This window comes from Pan paniscus, chromosome 16 (genome assembly GCF_029289425.2).
Source record: "Pan paniscus chromosome 16, NHGRI_mPanPan1-v2.0_pri, whole genome shotgun sequence".
NCBI classification, from domain to species: Eukaryota; Metazoa; Chordata; class Mammalia; order Primates; family Hominidae; genus Pan; species Pan paniscus.
In genome coordinates this window covers 37,508,661-37,531,313 of record NC_073265.2, presented here as the reverse complement: position 1 = coordinate 37,531,313, position 22,653 = coordinate 37,508,661, and the positions used below count along the sequence as shown (strand labels likewise).

At 37.9% G+C, this 22,653-nt stretch overlaps 1 protein-coding gene across 3 annotated transcripts in view; it reads right to left on the bottom strand.

Moving 5' to 3' along the window:
- The window catches only part of SLC12A1 (solute carrier family 12 member 1), a 97,647-nt gene that overhangs the window by 13,304 nt on the left and 61,690 nt on the right, over nucleotides 1–22,653 (bottom strand). For all 3 annotated transcript variants that reach the window (XM_008956839.5, XM_003831481.5, XM_034938723.4), the window contains 5 exons: nucleotides 21,202–21,308; nucleotides 16,154–16,236; nucleotides 5,233–5,376; nucleotides 2,305–2,436; nucleotides 1,963–2,074 (listed from right to left, as the gene is read on the bottom strand). In XM_008956839.5, the coding sequence (XP_008955087.4) occupies nucleotides 1,963–2,074; nucleotides 2,305–2,436; nucleotides 5,233–5,376; nucleotides 16,154–16,236; nucleotides 21,202–21,308 (578 nt within the window). The remainder of the gene's footprint in view (nucleotides 1–1,962; nucleotides 2,075–2,304; nucleotides 2,437–5,232; nucleotides 5,377–16,153; nucleotides 16,237–21,201; nucleotides 21,309–22,653) is intronic.

The window sequence follows — 22,653 nt, the reverse complement described above, 5'->3', positions numbered from 1 at the left end:
AAAAATATAGCACATACAATTGCGTACAGTACATAATACTTGATAACATAATAAATGACTGTTACTGGTTATGTGTTTACATACTATACCTTTTATTATTATTTTAGAGTGTACTCCTTCTACTTATTAAAAAAAGTGAACTGTGAAACAGCTTCAGGCAGGTCCTTTAGGAGGTATTCCAGAGGAAACTTTGTTTTCACAGGAGATGACAGCTCCATGCCTGTTATTGCCCTGGAAGACCTTCCAGTGGGATACAGGATGTGGAGGTGGCAGACAGTGATATTGATGATCCTGACCCTGGATAGACCTACACTAATGTGTGTGTTTATGTTTCAGTTTTTAACAAAAATATTTAAAAAGAAAAAAAGAAAACAGTTTAAAAAATAGAAAAAAGCTTATAGAATAAGGACATAAAGAAAACACTTTTGCACAGCTGTACAATATGTTTTAAGCTCAGTGTTATTACAAAAGGGTCAAAAGCTTAGAAATTATGAAGTAAAAATGTTTACGGTAAGCTAAGGTTAATTTATTATTGAAGAAAAAAATATTTTTTATTCCCAGGTCCAGCTTTGAAGAAAAGTATTTTTGTATAAATTTTGTGTAGCCCAAGTATACAGTGTTGATAAAATCTACAGTAGTGTAGTCGTGTCCTGGGGCCTCACATTCACTCACCACTCACTGACTCACCCAGAGCAACTGCCAGTCCTGCAAGTTCCACTCATGGTAAGTGCCCAATACAAGTGGACCATTTTTTACCTTTTATGCTGTATTTTTACTGTACCATTTCTGTGTTTTGATATACAAATATTTACCATTGTGTCACATTTGCCTATAGTATTCAGTTCAGATTTGTAGCCTAGGAGCAACAGCATATACCATATAACCTAGGTGTGTAGTAGGCTATACCATCTAGGTTTGTGTAAGTACACTCTATGATGTTTGCACAATATGAAATTGCCTGATACAGTTCTCAGAATGTAACAGTGTAGCAGTGTATAACTATGTGTGTGTGTATATACATTGTTATACATTGTTATACATTATACAGTTATACATAGTTATACATTATATATATATATATATCACATTCACAGCATAATACATCCTAAGAGGGAAGAGAAAATGTTAAAAATTACTGAATAAAGCCTGTCATTATTTTGTGACTTCTGGAAGTGCTGGTTCCAGGAAGGGCTCATAGCTTAGTCCCTCAGTGCCCTGAGGGACTAAGAGCTGCTGAAGGTGGTTTTCTGGATTTCCATCAGAGACCTCTAGATGTGTCATGTTCTCAGCATGCTTATTATTCTCACAACTGGCATCAACTCTCAATGGCTAAATTAATGAGAAAGATACAGACTTACACTGTGGGATTTTTTTTTTTTAAATTAAAAGAATTCTCTACAGTCATCCCTTTAAACTCTTTCAAACTACAAAGGAGAAACTGGGGACCCAGATGCGTTTGGAGACTGTTGCAAAGTCCTGCAGCTCCTTGATGGCAGAGCTGGGGCTAGAACCCAGGTGCAGTCTCTCCATTTAGTTCTCTTTTACATATGCTGTTCTAAGAGTGACTGCCATGAATTAGGAGGTTTGAATTCCCACAGAAAAAGCAACTGGACCCAGATTTCCTTCAGGCTCTTCTTTTCTTGGATGCCTTTACTGGTCAGAACAAAATAAGCATTATATGAGATAACGAAGCTCCCACTCAAGACTTGAGATGAGGCTTCTGTGGCACCTTCCTTTTGGAAAGCATTTGTGACAGAAGATAAGAGGACTTGCTTGAAGACAGCGATCAGGAAAAATATGTGAATAATTTACTGACCAGATAACCAAGTAAACACGAGGCCTATCCTGGTGGCTTTGTCTTTAAGTCTATTGTGTCTCAGAGACACTTAAAGTTATTAAAATTAAAGCATTAAAGCAACAAACCTCTGAAATGACCTAACATGTGAGTGGCAAACTACTTACGCAATTTTTTCTTCTTCAATGCGGTTGATCTTCCCTCCCACATAGATTCTTAATTTACAGTCTTTCCATTTTTTTCTGAGAGTCAAGATATAGGGGATAAGAAGTGTTAACCCTGGAATAAAGAATAAATTATGACACAATGAGTATATCTAAATGGAAGGAAATGAATAGCTTTATATCTTTATTCATTCCCACATTGATAGCTCTTAATTAAGTTATAATCTTTGGAGAACACACAAATGTTATTCTTTAACCAGTATTGTTCCCATATACCTTCTCATGCAGTTTAAGTTTATCAAAATAGAAATTCTTGTCCCTAGTGTATTTTCTGAAAGTTTTTACCTCCATCATCAAACAACCACCAAACATCAATTGTGCCTTTTTCTTGTTTCTTTTTAAATTGAGTGCTGGCTTCCACCAGTTTCTGGTTGAACTCTCCCACATGCATCGACTGGCTTGTGTTAATGCTGCCATCTGAAACGAAAGAGGAATTGATGCATCTGTTTGCTTTTGAGGGCAGAAACAAAATAACTTTCCAATCAATCTAGTGATGAAAATAGAGAAAAGGTCACAGATTCATGTTTATTATACCTAAAATAAATAGCGACTCTATTCTTCAAAAGGCAGAGATAAAAGTCCAATCCCAGAATAATTGAGAACACCTTCAATAGTTAAATAAAATATTGACAGTCAATAAGTAAAACAGCTTTATAATAATAGTTTTTATTAAAAGACAATGGATTTTTTCAGACCTTTAGTAATCTGTCTCAGAGTGGAGTTATTATTTAGGCATGCAACAATGCTACTAGCCAGAATATCCCCATTTCCCGAAATCTCAGATATAAATCACCTTAATGATATTAATATTTTTGTATTTACTTAATATGTGGTAAGTGGTTTTCTAGAAATAAGCTATAGAATCAGAAATATCCGTTCATTAGGGAATTGATTCATGAAGCACTATTTTGGTTTAAGTTCCATTCAGGTCTGGTTTATAAAATTTGCCAGGGACCGTGTGCATCTTGAACTCTATGACTATTTAGTCTCTTAGTTGGCCTGGCTTACTCCTCTGCTTTCTTTTCAAGGAATCTTGCGAAGCTAAAGGAAAGCCATTTGAGCTATTTGAATCTTTGTGAATTAGATGAAAAAAAAAAAACCTTAGAAAATATGGAAATACAAAACATCTTTACTTGAGTTATAATTAAGGGTGTATATAAAATAGTTAAAAATTTTTTAAATGTGATTTCTACCCTAACATGGATACAGTGAAAGTGTACCAGGGAACTCGGCCAGTGTTGGAACTGGACCTGTTCCTGTTTGCCAAGAGGGGTTTATTTGCCACAGCGTACGTAGCACTTCTCATATCTGTGTCTTTGAAAGTCATGACTTTATTGCTGTGTTTCAAAGTGGTGGTGTCAGCCTGGTGCTTAGAGGAGGGCTGACAGCCTCTTCAGAGCTTCCTCTCTGATCTAAGAGGTTCTGAAGATGCTTTGTTTTATCTTTTGCTGTTTCCATGTTTAGGGTCTGTCAGTTCTGAAGCAATGATCTGGTATTGTTTTTACATCCCTGGGACCGCTGAGGGAGAAAAATTTATTTACAAAATGGACCAAGCTCTGCCCTCACTGACAGACAAGTCAAAGCAGCCAGAGGCCTCCTGTTCACACTCAGGTACCTGGGGGCAGGATTGGTTCTCGTCTAGAACTCAAAAGAGTTGACAAGCAATGGAAGCCCAGAGTAGTGAATGGGCCCACTTTAGAGCTGTGTTTAAACTTCTAGGTATTAAAACAGTATATAACATTATTACTTTTCTTTTCTGAACAATTTGACATGTTGACTTTTGGAAGAGTATATTTTTGCCAAAACAAGTATTGTGATGCAGAAATAAGCTTCCAGAATAAATAACAAGTCCCGCTGTCATAATAAGGACATTAATGCTTCCCTCTCTCTAGTTGGAGCACATTATTGGGCTATGACTTTGGAATTTTCCATTATTTTCCAGACTGTACCACTTAATAGAGCAGATTTAATGGATTGTTAACTTTTTTCACAGTTAAACCAAATAATTAGAAAGAAAAGAAGATAATAGTTAGCATCCAGAACAGTCTTATTTAAATATTTTCACCCTAAAAGTCTTGATGTAGCTTCAAGTTGAATTCAAACACATCATTTATGTCATTTTAAGGTGGACTGTAAGGAGTAGGCCACGGCCCATGGGGTATCCCAGGAGCTCGACAGTAGCCAGAGTATTTGAAGTGGGGCAATATCTGGATTTCCCATCATTCTCTGTGGATATATAAAACTATTATATTACAGGTGAAATTTCGTCCTTGGGCTATAGTAGGAAAGCAAACAGACAAACGATTTACAGGGTAGGAGATGGCCTTGTCGAAGGGCCTCTTTAAAGGGTTGGCGCCAGTCAACCTAGACCAGAAGCTTGCTAAGTCTCCACTTGGATCCTGCTGTTTGACTTGGAGACCCTCCCAGAGAAACCATCTTTTCCTGGCCTCACACCAGTGTATGACTTCAGTAACTACAGGACATTCGTGCATAAACAAATGCCTGGTAACATTCTGATTTTTGACCAGCAGAGGTCACTGTGGACCTCATTAAACTCAAACCCATAGCGTTTCGGGAAGTAATTTTCAAAAAACCAAACGTTTGAATCATCTGTTTATAAAATGTGTAACAAGCTCTCCCAACCTCTGATCCTTTGTCCCAGGACTGCATACCATAAGTCCACATATAAGTGTAGCATTTAGATGAAATCTACAGGTAGTGAGTACCAATAAAGTTCTAAGTCGTGCATTCTGGTTTGTGATAAAGATGCTTTTGTTGAAATCAGCGTTCCAGCTGGATACCGTATTTGCATGTACTAGTCGTATTTCAGTTCCCTGAAATGTCTGAAAGGTAAGGGTGTCTGTGGATAAGACAGTTTGGGTATTGGCTCTTAAATTTCTATCCCCTTTCCATCTTAACTGAGAAACTTCTGTTTTATGGCATGCAATCTGCTTAAGCACTATTTGACTTCCAAACCAAATATTACATTTAAAAAATAATTTTTGACAGTAAGATGGTACAAAGTACTTAATGAGGTTGATAAATGACAATAGCTGCTACCGTTTATCCATACTACCTTCTGGAGAGAAACCTTTCAGTTCCTACCCACACTCAATGCTCCCAACATCTTAGATGCTGACTTCGGACTCTTCATAGATGCTCAAATAGTGACTCATCTTGTAAACTTTTTTGCAAATTTTAAAAAGTTCTTACCTTTTTTAGGCGTTGTCTTAGTAATGTTCAACTTGCCAGCTTTTTTAAACAAGCCTCGGATGCCTCCACTTTCCTCTTCACACTCAGTATCTTTGATAGTTGCTTCCAATGCTAGTCTCTCCTGTTCTAATCTCTCTAATTCCTCTGATGAAAGAAGACAAAATCACCTACTTAACTCAGAACTACAAAGTTTCTAGAAACAATCTTATAAACTTTTAATATTTAAAATGGTATGTATGTGATAAAATAATTGTTTATACATAGTAATTTTTTCTAAATGATTTTTATATATTATCTTTTAATACAAGTAATATATTTTGGTTGGGTGAGGTAGCTCATGCCTGTAATCTCAGCACTTTGGGAAGCCGAGATGGGTGTATCGTTTGAGCCCAGGAGTTTGAAACCAGACTTGGCAACATGGTGAAACTCCATCTCTATGAACGATACAAAAATCAGCTGGGTGTGGTGTGTAGTGCCAGCTACTTGGGAGGCCGAGGTGAGAGGATCACCTGAGCCTGGGAGGTAGAGGCTGCAGTGAGCCATGATCATGCCACTGCACTGCAGCCTGGGCAATAGAGTGAGATCGTGTCTCCAAAAGAAAAGAGAAAAAGTAATGTATCTTAGTAAATTGTATTCATAAAGTTGTCACAACTAGCTTAGAAAAACAGCTCTATGTGTTAAGTTATGATACATGAAGTTACTGCATTTTCATTTGTGAGGGCAAGAGAGGCTATTTAATGCCATCCTTATTCACTACCATGCGAAAACAAACAAACAGAAAATCTTTCACACTGTAAGCCACTGATTTACTGACCTAAGCTAGTGGGTCAGATGTTTTACAACTGGAAGTGACAAAATTACAGAAGTACACTGAGTATATATCAGCCACACAACAATGCTTCATGAATTGAAACATAAAACTAGACAGCAAGAATTAAGAAAAGATAACGAAATCTTACAATAAACTCTATAGGCTCTGGATACAAATTACAATGGAAAATATCCACCACCAATTCCTTTCAATAAGCAAAATAACTTTGTGGAGTGGGTGACCAAAGTCAAAGAAATAAAAGCTGAGGTTTCTGGGTGCCTGTCAGAGTTCAAATTGCTAAAAGTGGTCTTGTGACATGTTTTAGTCTGGAACAGGAGTCAAGCAGTGCAAAATTTCCTGCCCAAGGTTGAGACACACTATCCAAGCTTTGATGTTGTATCTGGCTGCCTTTTATCTTTTTTGGATTCCGATTGTGACGAAAATTTCCTAGCTGCTATGTAATGTGCTGGATCTCTCTTTGACCTCACCCTGCACTGAATCAGGGTAAATAAGACTTTCAAAGCAGTCATATGACAGTGCTACACTTAGGAGGCTTCTTGCTTCTTGCTTATACTGGGTGAGGTGGCACTCTTGTCAGATGCCCTCATCTTATTGCCTGCTGAGAACAGAGCCTTAGAAAATGAGCAATGCTCAGAGGAAGAGGATAGAAAACCTAGATTCAGTGTTACAAAACACTGGGAGAGCTTCTGTAAATGTCAACCCTTGGAGCCCATTGCGTTATCTATCTGTGAAGCGAAGCTATACAAACTCTAGATTTATCAATTATGTACTAACTAAATCTGTCAGGACAGTCACATCCCTAGACGATGCTGCTATTCAGCTACACAGAATTGTCTGGCCCCTTTCCAGGTCTTAGCAATTAATCTTTTGCGAGTGGCATGAGATTTAAGGTCAAATCACCCATGTGATTTCCCCAAAGCTTCAAAGGTTCTCAAGATCAGCAGCTATAGAAAATCTGAGAAATTAGACTGATGGTATTAAAGCTGAGACAGAAGTTGCTTACCCCTGACTTTTGAAAGGAGAAGACAAGCTGCATTGCACTGGGGGGTCACAACCAATTACAGCTCTGCTGCTGGCTTTATGTGACATTAGGCAAGTAATTTACTTTTTCTATGCCTCGGATTTCCCGTCTGTGAAATGGAAAACTGTAACCCTTTCCTTTTCCCACCCCCCAAGCTTTGCAAAAAGAATAAACAAAGTTTCTGCATAGTGTTTTGGAGGTCCTTAAAAAACAGAGCAAGAATGGCATTCTATAGGCAGTATATTTATGCAACTTTTGGAAATGGGCCTAGTCATGCAAAACAAATTGAGTATTTTGAGATGCCTGGGAGTTATTTTAGCAATTGCTATTTATTGCACACTCTTTGGGTGCCAGGGACTGTGTTGCATTTTATTTCTTTCTAAACAACTCTGAGATAATTACTACTATTATCATCTTCATTTTGTAGATGAAGAAACTAATAGGTTAAGTGAGTTGCCTGATATCACCCAGCAAGTTACAGGGTTCATATGCAAAGAGATCTGCATATGCTTCCCACCATGAAGACCTTCCTCCTGTGGCTTATTATTATTATTTCAGAGTTGTTTTATTACCTTCCTATGCTTTATCATCAGATAAACCTAAACACTCTCAGGCATATGGTGTAATGGGCTAAGTTAATCCCCCAAAATGATGGCCCATCTAACATGTCATTTTAAAAGGAGGACCCTAAAGATATGGTTCTATATGGAAGGCTGCACTAGAGCAGCAGCACGGGTACCCAGACTTTGTTGTCACTGTCCTGGATGACGGCACCCTAGCTGTTATTTTGTCTTCTGGGGTATTGCAGGGGCCACTTATGGGGTAACCTGCTCTTTGCAGTCCTCTGATGTGGCAACTGTAAGGGCTGCCCTGGGAGGGGATTCTTCTCTTTTCTTTTTTTGGGCAGGCTCCAGTGCGCCCTATGATTAGCCACTGGTTGCCATGCTCTTTGTCCTCTAGTTTGGACAAAGAGGGAAAGAAAGATAAATCCTCTTTTGTAATGGAGTCAGCGGGCTGAGTGAACTGGGAGTGATTCCAACAATTGCTTGAAGGTATGTGCACAGCCCATCCAGAACAGAGCAAGCTGCAAAATTGCAGGCCTGAGAGACAAAACCAAATTTTGCTCGAATGCTTTAGATGTAGCAGTTTCCTCAAAGATGATAGAGACAGAAGATTACAGAGAGTATTTATTCTAAAGGCTAAAATCAGCTTGCTTTGCCATCTTGGATTTTCAGATCCATACCATGGTGTGATTCCCATTTGCATAGTGATTTTCGCAAGTTCTTATTCAAGTTAATTCTTAATTATTCACTTGGTAGGTGATCTAAGGCCTCCTTCTGTGCACTCCTTCCTTTTCGCATTTCAACACTAAACAGAAGTGATGTTTTGATTATCTGTTCTTCTGAATGATCTATCTGGTGTACTGCTTGCCTCTGTTTGCATGCAGGGAAATTAAGAGTAGACTTTGTCTAAACATTTTTGTCAACAGAAATACTGGCCAGATGACTTGCAAAGGCATACCATTAGCCACAAGGGGAGCCAGCCAAGAGAGTATGAACGAATGGATATAAGTTGATTTCCACTAGCCTGACAATAAAAATTACTTATTCTATCATCACCACCATCACGACTACATTTTTAATTTTCAGAAATTACAAAGCCCTTTCTACATAGTATCTCATTTGATACCAATACTGGGATGCATGCAGAGCTGGTATTATTTTCCCCATTTTACCAAAAAGGAAACTTGGGCTCAGAAAGTTCAAGTGATTTGTCCAAGGTAGCACAGCTAGTGACCCAAGTCTTCTGCTCCCAATTCTAGTGTTTATCCCTCTTCTCTCTTCTCCTTCAGTGATATGCCTTGATCGCAATAGCTGCCTGTTGAAGGAACACCCAGTTTGCATGTTTTCAAAAACCATACCCAAATTTCTCAATCAGAATCAATCTCCTCTATATTTCCGTAATACCTTGCTTAAACCTTTATTCCACTAACTACTATAACTGTGTGACTTGGATGTCTATCTTATTCACAATGGACTCCAGACTCCTGGAGGGCAGAACTTATGCCATTTTTCATCACCAACATTTATTGAGAGTTTACTGTATGCCAAGTACAATGCCAAACACTTTGCAGCCATCAAATTCTTTAATCCAAAACCACAAATCTGTGACGTAGGTACTATAATTATTCCCATTGGAAAATGCAAAAAGTGAAACACAGAGAGGATGGGTAACTTGACCAACATCACACAGACAAAAGATGTCAAATTTGGGATCCAAACCCAGGTCTGTCTATTCCAAACGCTATGCTTGGACCTCATGTTATCCCTCCCATGTTCTTCATGCTGCCACCCCTCCCGTTTATTACCTGGACCCATGTTTGCACCAACAGGCACTCAAGAATTGTTTGTTGAAATAAATTAAAGAACAGATCAATGCTGTTCAATTCAGTTCAATAGTTTTGAAAGTACTGTCTTTATAAAAGAAGAAAAACAAGTGCAGAGTTGTGAAGAATGGGGGTGTGAGAAGTGTGTGTGTGTGTATGTGTGTGTGTGGTAAGTACAAAAGACAATGTTTGAAAGAAGTGCAGTTAATACCGTATACAAAGTTATATAAAAAAGGGGCAGATAGAGGACAGAAGGTGGGACCAGTGAGATAAGAGCCTGGGAAATGGAAGCATGAGAGGCAAGTGGGGAAGGAGAGGGGACTTTTCCCTGGAAAAAACCACCACCTGGAAATCCTTTAATGGTAACTACTGGGAACTTGAATACATTAGATAATTCTGTAGCATGTCATAGTTTATAAGGCCACATTGCTACTGAGAGATAGAGATAGAGATAGATAGACAGAGATCGAGATATAGAAATAGAGATATAGAGAGCATGCCTGCCCTTCTCTCTTTTCAAGATGTTTATAACCTCAACCTGAAGTTATGATGGTGGAAGAAAAAGCTTAGACCTGTAGGTTCTCTCAGTTGAGGGCAGGTTTCTAATCAATTTTGTCATCCACATCCCAAACAGTTTTCACAGTAATAACTAAGAGTGACTCTTGAGCCATACTGTCATGTAAATGCCAAAAGTACTTTGAATAGTAGTTACTGTATTTTCAAGTGCTTTATAAATCGATTATATGGTACCCAGTTGGAGTGACTATTTTTTGAAACTCAATTTACTTGTCAAGATTGCTTCAAATGTTATGTCCCCAGTCTTTTTTTTTTTTAAGATATCTTTTAGAAATAGGCAGAGGCCCTACAAATTACAATCTGCTTTGAATCTTAAGGATAGAGAGTCGTTAATTATCTGACACCAGAAGGGAGAGCAGGGAAACCCACTGGGGAATGGAATCCCTTCCCATTTTACAGCATCCTTTTTCTTTATTAATTATTAAGTTGTAATTCTTTCCTTGGTCAATCAACTCAAAGCTGTAAATGCTCATATGAATCAATGTGCTGTACCCCAGGTGAAGTCTAGTTGAATTGAAGGCAGGAAGCAATCCTGCAGTGGTTGCCTTCTAATCAAGTAATTATTTACTACACTGCCATCTGTCTTTATTTTGCTAAGCCACTTGATCAGACACAGCAGTATCCCTGTGCTCTGAGATGGTCACAAATCATGCTGTACTTACATGGAATACTTGACCACAATATATTGCAAATCATGTTCCATCACTTTATTTCTTACCAGTACAATTTTGACTCCTTGTTGTAGTTGGAAAACTTGCTAAATTCCTCTGGGAAGTGAGCAGTATGAAATATCATGGCTTTTTTGTGTGTGTTGTCAGGCAATAATTTATTAAGAGAAACTATCAGTCATCAGTATTGGATGAGTTGCTACAGTATACAAGTTACAATGTTATGAGCATCGATCTTATTTATATTAAAAGTTATTCTCACAGAAGCCTGTGATACAATATAAAAATAATTGTCATTAGCTGGTAAATTATCTATAAAGCTGATTTCTATTCACTGCTTTATTAACTACAGTATATGGGCACTCTGAATTGCTAATATTTCCTTTAAATTATAATCTGTGATGACACTGTGGTGCCTGTGTTGGAAAAGCTATGATGACAATCATTAACATAGTATAATGCAATACTTAAGATTTATTAGGCCCTTATTAGGCCCTGAATTACAGCATAATATAATGAAATGCAAGTTTATTTCTTCCAATTCAAAATCTAATAAGAGGTTTGTGTCGTAAATTACATAAACCTCAAAACAATGCATGGAAATGTGGTGGAAAGTTAATTTCTATCATTATGTTGTTTTTCTGCATGTTCTTCATGTATTTGTGTAACATTGTTTTTCTTTGTTTACCCTAGATAGTTGGTACTTGTAATTATTTTATTAGCATCCAATTGCATTTTCCCTTTCTTGACTAAGAAGCAGAAATATTTCAAACATCAAAGTATTTTTAAATAGGATACAACCCTTGGGAAATTAAAAGGGGATGCAGTTCACTGCCAGGATTATTTGAGAAATACTGCAAAACTTGGTTGCTATATTGCTTTATAGAAGTAAATTGATGGTGCATCTTGGCAGATGGAACAATGAGGGGTGGGAGCAATGCTTTTCAGCTACATCACATCTTTCAGCTTGAAGAGATCAACATAACACACAAAGCAAATGTGTAATCTAAATACAAGTTATATTTTGCATTCTCATTTTTAGATGGAAAACATTACAGCACAAAAGCCAGGAGAAAAAAATTAAAGTAAAACCTAGGAAATTCGCAACAGAACAGTTCTCTTAATACTAAGTTCTTGTAATTGCCCTCAAAGTCAGGTCTATGTTACCATAGACAGGCAGCCCCCTTGTTGGGTGTCTTTTTTTTTTTTTTTTTTTTTTATTATACTTTAAGTTTTAGGGTACATGTGCACATTGTGCAGGTTAGTTACATATGTATACATGTGCCATGCTGGTGCGCTGCACCCACTAACTCGTCATCTAGCATTAGGTATATCTCCCAATGCTATCCCTCCCCCCTCCCCCCTCCCCACCACAGTCCCCAGAGTATGATATTCCCCTTCCTGTGTCCATGTGATCTCATTGTTCAATTCCCACCTATGAGTGAGAATATGCGGTGTTTGGTTTTTTGTTCTTGCGATAGTTTACTGAGAATGATGGTTTCCAATTTCATCCATGTCCCTACAAAGGGTGTCTTAAGGAACACATAGAAACAGCTTTGCCTCATTCCCAGAGCTCAGATTTCACCATTGCCTCTCTTTATATGTCACCATCCTCTCTAGCTCCTCTTTTTCAAAGATAAAATAGGGGCTTCAAACAGATACAGGTTTGAATCCCAGCTGTACCAATGACTAGCCTTGTGAATCTTGGGTAAGCCCCCATTTTACCAGTTGTAAAATGGGGACAATGATAATACTCTCCTCATAGGGTAGCTGGGATGATAAATGCTATGTGTGAACAAGAAGCATAATAGATGGCACATAATAAGTGCTCAAATATTTTTTGTTGTTGTTGAGACGGAGTCTCGCTCTTTCGCCCAGGCTGGAGTGCAGTGGCGCGATCTCGGCTCACTGCAAGCTCCGCCTCCCGGGTTCACGTAAGTGCTCAAATATTTTAACTATGTTGCTACTAAAGTATTAAGTTCTACTAGGAGGGAATATACATTAATAGTGAATACTCACTGAGTGGGAGTTAGTATTTCTGATCTGGAGATTTAAAATGTCCATAAAGAAGAAAAGGGGCATAAAAAGGAAGGCTAAAGGCACCAAGAGATAACCTTTTGTGCTACAGTTTTGCATAGGATGCACTCTCCTCGCAGTTTTATTTTTTAATGCTTCATTATCATAGAGTATACATAATCAGATAGTAGCTCTCTGTCTTATACAAACACTTGATCTCTAGTTTTTTCTTCGTCCTCCTCTTCTCCTACAACATACCAGAATGGTTGCATCAGAAAATTCACCTAATCCACTCATATTCTTTCCTGTTTTGATGTAGACAATAATGAACCAGCAAATAGAGTATGAATCGATCAGGCAATAGCCCTTAAGAATTCTTTTTTCTGTCTGCTGAACCTACTCTCAGAAATACCCTGATGCCGCTCCTGTACCTTGGAGACTTCATGCTGCCAGAGAAAACTGGACAGCCACAACTGGGTTTTCACTGTTGTACACTGATCAGTTCTTGCTGATCTTTTTCATTCTCCATCATGACTTTTTAAAATGCTTACTAGTTTCTTCTCATTCTCAGTTAAACCATTCCTCTCTTGCTTTTAGCAGTAAACCATTGCTCCAGCTTAATAGAAAGAATTGAGACTATTGTGCATCATCTTCTTCAATTTACCACTCTACTCTCACAAATCCACATATCCCATCATCAATCCTCACCTCTTTTGCTCCAATTTTAGATGAAGTGGTTTTTTTTAATTTTTAAAAAATTTTTAATTTTTTTATGTTTCAGGCCAACTCTTCCATTCATGCCTTTCCCTCAATTTTCTGTTCCTCCTGGATCTTACTCCATGGGTCGCCCCTTTCTTTGCCTACATCTTCAATTTTTTCACTCTCTTGTGCCATTTCCTCAGTCTGGAAACATGATTTGATCTCCCAGAGATCTATAGGTTCCCTACAGTAAGCCTGCTCAATCTCATTCCTCTTGTTACCATCCAAGCTTCTCAGAAGGGTTGGCTACATCCATATTCTCTGCTTGGTCATCTGATAGTCTCTCCTCAACCCACTGCAATCTCGATTCTGATAACCCTGCTTTACAGAAATTGCTCTCACTAGGATTACCTATGTCATGCCAATTCCATTTGATTCATGATCTTACTGTACATTTCTGCTGCATTTGGCAATGTTGATTATTCTCCCCATTTTGAGCACTGTACTCCCATGGTTTACCTGACCCCAGACTTCTGGTTTCTTCACCTTTCTGACTCCTCCTTCTCTTCTTTGGGGCCTTTTTCCTACACTTTCGAGTCCTTGGCTACATGCAGTCTTTGAGTTCTATTTTCTAGGGTGGTGGTTTCAATCCACATTAGCCATGATGTCTCCTGTATTAGTCCGCCCAGGCTGCCATAACAAGTGTCACAGACAGGGTGTCATAAACAATAAAAATTTATTTCCTCACAATTCTGGAGGCCGGAAGTCCAAGGTCAAGGCATCGGTAGGATTGATTTTATTCTGAGGCCTCCTTCCTTGGCTTGAAGATAGCTGCCTTCTCACCATGTCTTCACATGATCACCCCTCAGTCTGTATCCTAATCTCTTCTTATAAGGACACCAGTAATATTGGATTAGGGCCCACCCAAATAACCTAATTTTACCTTAATTACCTCTTTAAAGACCCTGTCTCCAAATACAGTCACATTCCGAGATCCTGGGGGTTAGCACTTCAACATATGAATTTGGTGGGGGAGACACAGTTCAGCCCATAACATCTCCTAAATCTGTATTTCCAGCTCAGATTTCTCTTTTATAATGAGGACTGTCTAACTGCCTATTAGACATTTCCCGTAGGATTTCCCAGAGGAGATTGTTTGAAATTGAGCCAGGTATCTCCTCATTAAACCTATACTTGCTCTTGCATTTCCCATTTCCATTGGCTCATCCAGTCAGCCAGGGAGTTTTTCTTTACTCCTCCCTTTCCCATATCCCACACATTCAATCAACTCCCAAACGCTGCTCTTCATACCTGCGAAATACTTTTCAATTCTGTTCTTTTCTCTCCATCCCTGCTGAGGCTGCCCTAGTTCAAGCTGTCACCTTGTCTTGTTTGATTATTGTAGAACTCTTTGATTTGTCTATTTCCATTCTAGTCCTGAGTCCATGCCCCATATAACCGAAAGAGCATGAGATCTAAAACCCAAGTTTGACCACCTTATTCCCTCATTTGAATCTCTCTGATGGTTCCTCATTACCTGCAGAATGTGATCCATCTTTTTAATATGGCAAATGAGGCTTTTACAGTCTAGATCCTCCTTATAGTGGCAGCCCCATATTTTACTATTGTCGGCTTCCTACTTTTCAATTCAGTAACATGAATCTGCTTTTGGTTGTCTACATATTCCATTCCTCTCTATTCTCATGTCCTCCCCTTTACAAATGCTTTCCTCTTTGTCAGGAATGCATTCTCTAAACTGTCTCCTACTTTTCTCTCCCTCAACTTTGTCTGGTTAACTCCTACTCATCCAGTGCATCGCAAATCAAAGGTAATTTTTGCCAGAATGCCTTTTTGGAGTGAGTTAGGTGCCCCTTCTTTCTTTCCCATAATTCCTTATTTATACCTATTATAATGCTAATAATTGATCTACTTCCCTTACTAGGTTGTGTGTCTCTTGAGGGCACGACAGAATTTATTAATCTTGGTCTACCCAGCACCACTTGCACCTACACTATGCCTGGTACATAACAGGCACCAGAAAAGCATTGTTTTTTCTTAATGTTGTGTTGTAAGTGGACTCTGTCGTGAAGCTCAGCGGAAGAGGGAAATCATGAATTCATGTCTTGTGCTAATTTTTCAGTAAGTATATCAATATATTCTTTATTTCATACACAAAAGAGTATGTTTAAATTCTAAGACTAAGCAAGTATACCAAATTCTCTACAGGGAAAAAACAAAGAGTCACTCATCTGAAATAGTGTTTCTGCCTCTGACTTAGATTAGTGATTCACAGCATGATACATTCAGGCTCATTTCCATGTTAGCTACAAACCAGTTCATAGACTCTCAAAAGCAAAATACGTGTTTTTCCGAGGAAAGAATTAATCTTCATTTTCTGAAACATCTTGCAGAAATTAATTTGGCAGGTTATTTTACCGAAGGTGTTTATTTTCCTTGATGCTGGCTTTGTGGTTTTGTGATAATAAAAATAATTGATGACTACCTTGAATTCCTCTATATTTCTGGTTAGCAGGGCAAAGGCTACTTGTCTTAGCATTGGAGAAAATACTGGGGGAACTATATGCACTATGAGTAGCACTAGAATGTAAGCTCCACTGTCAAGGAGTTTTGTCTATATTGTGCACTGCTGTATCCCAAAACAATGTCAGGCACAAAGTAGGTGCTCAATAAATACTTGTTGGTTGAATAAAGAAAGTACATACCTTGCACCTGAAGAACCTGAGAGATGTCAAATCCTTGGCTGATTCTGACTATAACCACGCCAATCTCAAAATCAAATGCATCACTGAAAGAGGAAGCAAAGCAGTCAGCGTTTTAAATGGCTCTTTTAATCCTCAAGCTTTGGACTAGTATTACACTTGCTTCTAGGATTTTGATATAATGAAACTATTAAAATCCACCTTAGAATATAGCCAAGAGCTGATGCATTTGTTTGTTTGTTCTTCCCCTATGCCTTTTTAAAGTATATTTTGGGTAGAGGTAACTAAATTATTCACTTTAGCCAATTTGTTCAAATAATACTATAAATCAGAATTTTGATTAAGAGCTTGTTGCATCTTTTAAAAATAATCGAATCTTTTATACAGTGAGCAAAACAATCACTGGTATATTTAGAACAGAGAGTTTACAGACTGCAAAGACTCTTTGAAATGATTAGCCACCACCCCCAACCTGGCCGCCTCCCAGAAGGACTCCTGTAACATTTCTGACATCAAGTTCATGGTTAGAAATGTCTCCAGTTCCTCTATAGAATTTTCATAATTGACTCTAAACCGGTCATTTGGAGCAATGCTTTTTCATGGCAACTCTACATACTGGCTCTTGTGTTTTCTCTGTATTCAACCCAAAGGAATTAGATTACCTAGAAGAGAAATAAAGTCTGTCTTTCTTTTATCTCTGTTTGAAGAGATTAAAGCTTAAGAGATAAATGTTTTCTCTGGTGCTAAATATGGAAGCAAGTCAATTAATACTTTGAGTCATTTAAATTTTTTTCATTGGGAGGTCCTTTGTTTATACTTCTATGGATCTAAAACTTAATGACTTCTTGCCATTAGGTCATCCTACCCCAGAAACAATTGTCCCACCATATGCAAACGGTTTCCAATGGCCTAGGTAAGTCTGAATTTTCATTTTGTATACATAAGTTTGGTGCAATATGAATATCCACTCAAAATCCAAACCATAAGTAATCTTTACTTAACAGAATAGGTCTATTCTGGCACAAGCTGTCACAAAGTAAATTCCTCATAAACAAATCTTGTTTCTGATTGTCCTCAATTATAAAAAGTAGACAATGTGCTCCACAAAAAAATTTGGATTCTATGTTAGGTAGAATAATGCACCCTCAAAGTATTCTAATTCCTGGAACCTGTGAATGTACTTCCTTACATGGCAAAAGGGACTTGGCAGATGTGATTAGGTTAAGGACTTTGAGATGGGGAGATTATCCTAGATTACCTGGATGGGACAAGAGTAATCACAGGAGTACTTAAAAGTGAAATTAGGAGGCATAAAAGGAGGTCACAGTAATGTGGTGTGAGAGGAACTTGACCAGCCATCGCTGGCTTTGAAGATTGAGAAAGGCATTCCTGAGCCACACCCACATGAGGGGAGCTTCTGGAAGCTGGAAAAGGCAAGGTCAGAAATTTATCCTAGAGCCTCCGGAAGGGAACGCAGCCTGGCCCACACGTGCCAGACTAATCGACAGAACTGTAAGATAATCAAGTGTAGGTTTTTTTTTTTTTTTTTTGACAGTCTGTCTCTGCCACCCAGGCTGGAGCACAGTGGTGTGATATTGGCTCATTGCAACCTCCGTCTCCCAGGTTCAAGCAATTCTGCCTCAACCTGCTGAGTAGCTGGAATTACAGGTGTGCACCACCACACCAGGCTAATTTTTGTATTTTTAGTAGAGGTTGGGTTTCATCATCTTGACCAGGTTTGTCTCAAACTCGAGACCTCAAGTGATCTGCCCACCTTGGACTCCCAAAGTGCTGGGATTATAGGCATGAGCCACTGCGCCCAGCCTAAAGTATTGTTTTAAGCCACTAAATTTTGAGGTAATTTGTTATTGGCAGCCATTGAAAACTAATATATACAAATTCTAATTAAAATTAAACCATACTTGGCTGGGCAAGATGGCTCATGTCTGTAATCCAAACACTCTGGGAGGCCAAGGCGGTGGATCACCTGAGGTCAGGAGTTCAAGACTAACCTGGCCAACATGGTGAAACCCCATCTCTACTAAAAAATATAAAAATTAGCTGGGCATGGTGGTGTGCACCTGTAGTCCTGGTTACTTGGTAGGCTGAGACAGGAGAGTCGCTTGAACCTGGGAGCTGGAGGTTGCAGTGAGCCAAGATTGTGCCACTGCACTTCAGCCTGGGCAACAGAGCGAGACTCTGTCTTAAAAAACAAACAAACAAACAAACAAACAAACAAAAAACTAAACCATACTTAAGAATATTACAGACATTTAAAATCTTTTATTCAAAGAAAAATGGTAAAATACTATAGTCTTATAATAATAGCCCTGTGTTAACAATAATACTGTGATTTAAGTCATAAAGCCACAAAAATTGGAAAGGGAAATGTAATATGGATACATGATTGTCATTATTAGCCCCATTGCTGTGCTAGAAAAGTCATTTAACTTTACCAGTCCAGCTAGGTTTTATACTAGTACAAATCTGGGTCACCCTAATATTGAACTTTATTACCGAGGAGATCTATTATTAATTTGTCATAAAAGCCAGAGGCCTCCTTGGTTCAATATTACTGGGTTTGATTATTTTGCTCCCTTTGGATTTCTAGAATGTTTGGGATGGTAGAGAGGTTGGAAGACAGTCCAAGGTAATTCTATATCAAATAATGGACTATTTCATTGAAGATTTACACGTTACTTCCTATTTGCTCTTTCCCCCCACCTCCATCCCTTTTGTTCCCCAAGGTGAAGATGAAATTTTACTGAAGAATCTGGGTAACAGAGGACAGATCTGGCCAATTTCCAAGAATGTCTGATCAGCAACTGACTATGATTCTAAATATATCAAAATACTGTTTGCTGAGGCTGGTAAAATTCTGATCCCAATCACCTGGTTTAGCCTTAACTTACTGAACTTATAACACCAGCAGGAGCCAGATGACAGTACGTGGCCCCAGGCTTTATATGTTTGGGAAACACAATGCACTTAATATATAGGTTCCTCACATTAGAAGGACTGTTGAGTGAATTTCTGTTTGTTCAGTAATGCCTGTACGTTCAGAAGATAAAAGTTATTTTCTTATGCTTCCTTTCGGTAGAACTAAGAGTGCTTTTGTTAATACGTTGCATAAATCTGCTGAATATAATGATAAATGTTATGATTATAATAACAAGGGGTAGAAGAAATAGCCTGCTTTAAGAAGTGTTAAGCGTATACTTGTTTTCCTTGGGTAGGATGAACTTTGAAGTGCAGCTGTATCTCTCAGGGTATGTCATGTACCCTGTAGTCTGAAATCAAAGTGCAGCCAGATCCCAGACACAGGAAACCTTCCATTTCCAGAGATGTTGACACAAAAGATGGCTTTTGGGCATAGCTAACATTGCCGCTCTGGAGTCTGATTAAGTATTTTCAAGCCTAGAAGAAATGCTCAATTTTCTTTTCTTTTTTTTCTTGAGGCAGAGTTTTAATCTTGTTGCCCAGGCTGGAGTGCAGTGGCGCAATCTCAGCTCACTGCAACCTTCACCTCCCAGGTTCAAGTAATTCTCCTGCCTCAGCCTCCCAAGTAGGCGCCCACCACCATGCCCAGCTAATTTTTGTATTTTTAGTAGAGACGGGGTTTCACCATGTTGGCCAGGCTGGTCTGGAACTCCTGACCTCAGGTAATCCACCCGCCTCGGCCTCCCAAAATGCTGGGATTACAGGGGTGAGCCACCATGCCTGGTTGAAAGGCTCAACTTTCTACAGTGTTTCTCTCTGTATGTGTAGAATTTGTTTTCTCTTATTCAAAGGAAGAAACCAAGCCAGGTAATACTTGAAGTATATATGTATACTCCAAATATTACATATTATATACTCCAAGTATTATGTGTGTGTGTGTATATATAATATATACTCTAAGTATTATATATTATATACTCCAAAACTCTGTGTGTGTGTGTGTATATATATATGTGTATGTATATATATGTGTGTGTATATATATACACACACACACACACAGTTTTGGAGTATATAATATATAATACTTAGAGTGTATATATATATATATATATATATATATATACACACACATACACACATAAGTATTATATATTATATACTCCAAAATTGTGTGTATGTGTATATATATAAATAATATATATATACTTGGAGTATATAATATATATATAAAATACTTTGGAGTATGTAATATATAATATATATAGTATAAAATATATAATACTTGTTTTGGAGTATATAATATATAGAGAAAGCATAGCGTTATAGTCTTGAGTTTCAACTTCGAATTTGGATAGTCCTGGGTTGGAATTCCAGCTCTGTCACTAAATGCTGAGATTTTTCAGCATGCTACTTAATTTTTAATGTCTTTGTCTCCACTTGTAGAATGGGAAAAAATATTAGTACTTCCTTCGAAATCATATGAGAATTAAATGAGATAATACATGTTAAAGACATTAGCCTGTGGCCTGCTAGTCCTTTAAGTTCTATCATTATTACTTATATCCTAAGTCTCCTCAAATATTTAGCTATTAGAGGTTATGTACCACCGGAAACTCACATTCTGTGCACAAGCCAATGATGCTCCACCTGGTAGCAGAAGCACCTGGAATATGGGAGCCTCTTAGCAGAGGGAGATATAGGGCTCTGGGACAGTGAACGAATTATCAGAGGCTCAGAAGAAGACAATGACTGAATTGGAGACACCAGCCAACCCAAGATTCCAGGTGTTTTGAAAGAAAAATTTCTCCTTGCTTAGCTGTGCTTTACTTTTAATCTTGTAAATAGATTTTAAGGTTGTAACTCTAAACATTTACTTTTTTCTCTGACACTGGTGTTTCTCTCACCCTGCCTCCTCTGACACTCTGATTCCCTCAAACTCTATTATTGGTGGTGTTTTTTTCACCTTGGAAAATAAGTCAGAGTACCAGGGGAATGTACTCTTCTCAGGCAATTTAATCTGACACAACAGTGTTATGTGCAGTACAAGTTATGTACTGCCCTGCTTAGTGCTTTATAAACAAGAACACGTCTTGAAAGCCATCACTTACTGTATGATTCCCACGTAGTTCTCAATCTCTGTCAAGGGAGCTTTCCTCCAGTTTTTCTTATATCCAATCACCAGAGTGTTTGGTTTCATTCTTCCTAAGCCTGAGGCCTAAACAGAGGACATAAAAACGTGGGCAATCCTTACCGTACTGGGAAACTACCATCACAAATGAAAAATAATGTCTAAAGGAGCACTGAAGTAATGTTCTGAAGATTCTGAAGATTAGATTACATTTTAGTGCATGTCCTTCATGCCCGTACCCAAGCATAAAATGGAAAGATTAATTCTAAATCATCCCAGCTATAAATGGATTTTAGATGACAGAAATGTAGCTTTTCTAAATTAGCAGTCATTTGCATTTCTTCTGACACAGTCATTAAAATGGTTCAATAATTTAAAATCAAGTGAGGGTCAGCTTAACTGTTGGTATGCATGTTGTAACTTAGTGGTTCAAAGCTCATTTCCACCTGTTATATCCATAATGTCATTAGCAATAAAATCCATGTTTGGAAAATTCTTATGTACAAGGATCACTGAAATCTCTACTTACGTTATTTATTGAAGAGTGACTGAATTATGTTTCCAAAACCTAATTCTTTTATGTGACAGTATCATTAATAGCCATCTTCCATATCAGAAGTGTTGTTTCCCTTCATTAGATGACAGCATACAGCTTCCAGTTAATCAAATTTAATTCAACAATATTACTAAGCACCTATGAATTGCATAGTGCTATGTCTTGTCCTTTTGCCATGGTTCCCCTGTACTTCACTTTTTATGTGAAGAAATTCATATGAATGTATGCATGTTCAAATTTTCTACCATTTCTTCTGGATTCTAATAATTCTTTTTCATACTTGTGTCTTTTCTTTCCCTGCTCTTATTTTATGTCCATATTCCCATTCCTAGTTGAAAATATTATTTTACAAATCTTCTATGATAATTTTATAATAAATGACTAATAGTGACAACATATTTAACCAAAGAGCTATTGAAAACTAACTTGGTACTGAAAGAAAAATCAGCATCTTGCAATAACACCTATTTCCATGGTTTAGCAAATTAATAGCAGATGAAAAGAGGCTCATTGTGGGTAATAGGTTTTGCAGAAATTGTTTCTCTGTATGTGCATCTACTTCGCAAGTGTTCTTAAGGGAAATTAGGCACAGGATTGCATCAAATACTCTTAAGCTCCAAAATATTACCAATTAAGCTTAACCAATATTTTTTCTTTCCTGCCTGCATGAGCATCTGAGTTACCTGGATGCAGTTCTGACTTCTGACACTCTGAAATACGGTAACTCTGAAAGCCAAATGCACCATTTCATATATATATAATTAGGGTTTTCAACCATATTAAACCCAAAATGCTCGGAAAGCCAAGCTCTACAATTTCTGAGGGTCTCTTGGATTGTTTTAAGGATTCTTTGTCACTCTAAATTATGAAGATCAG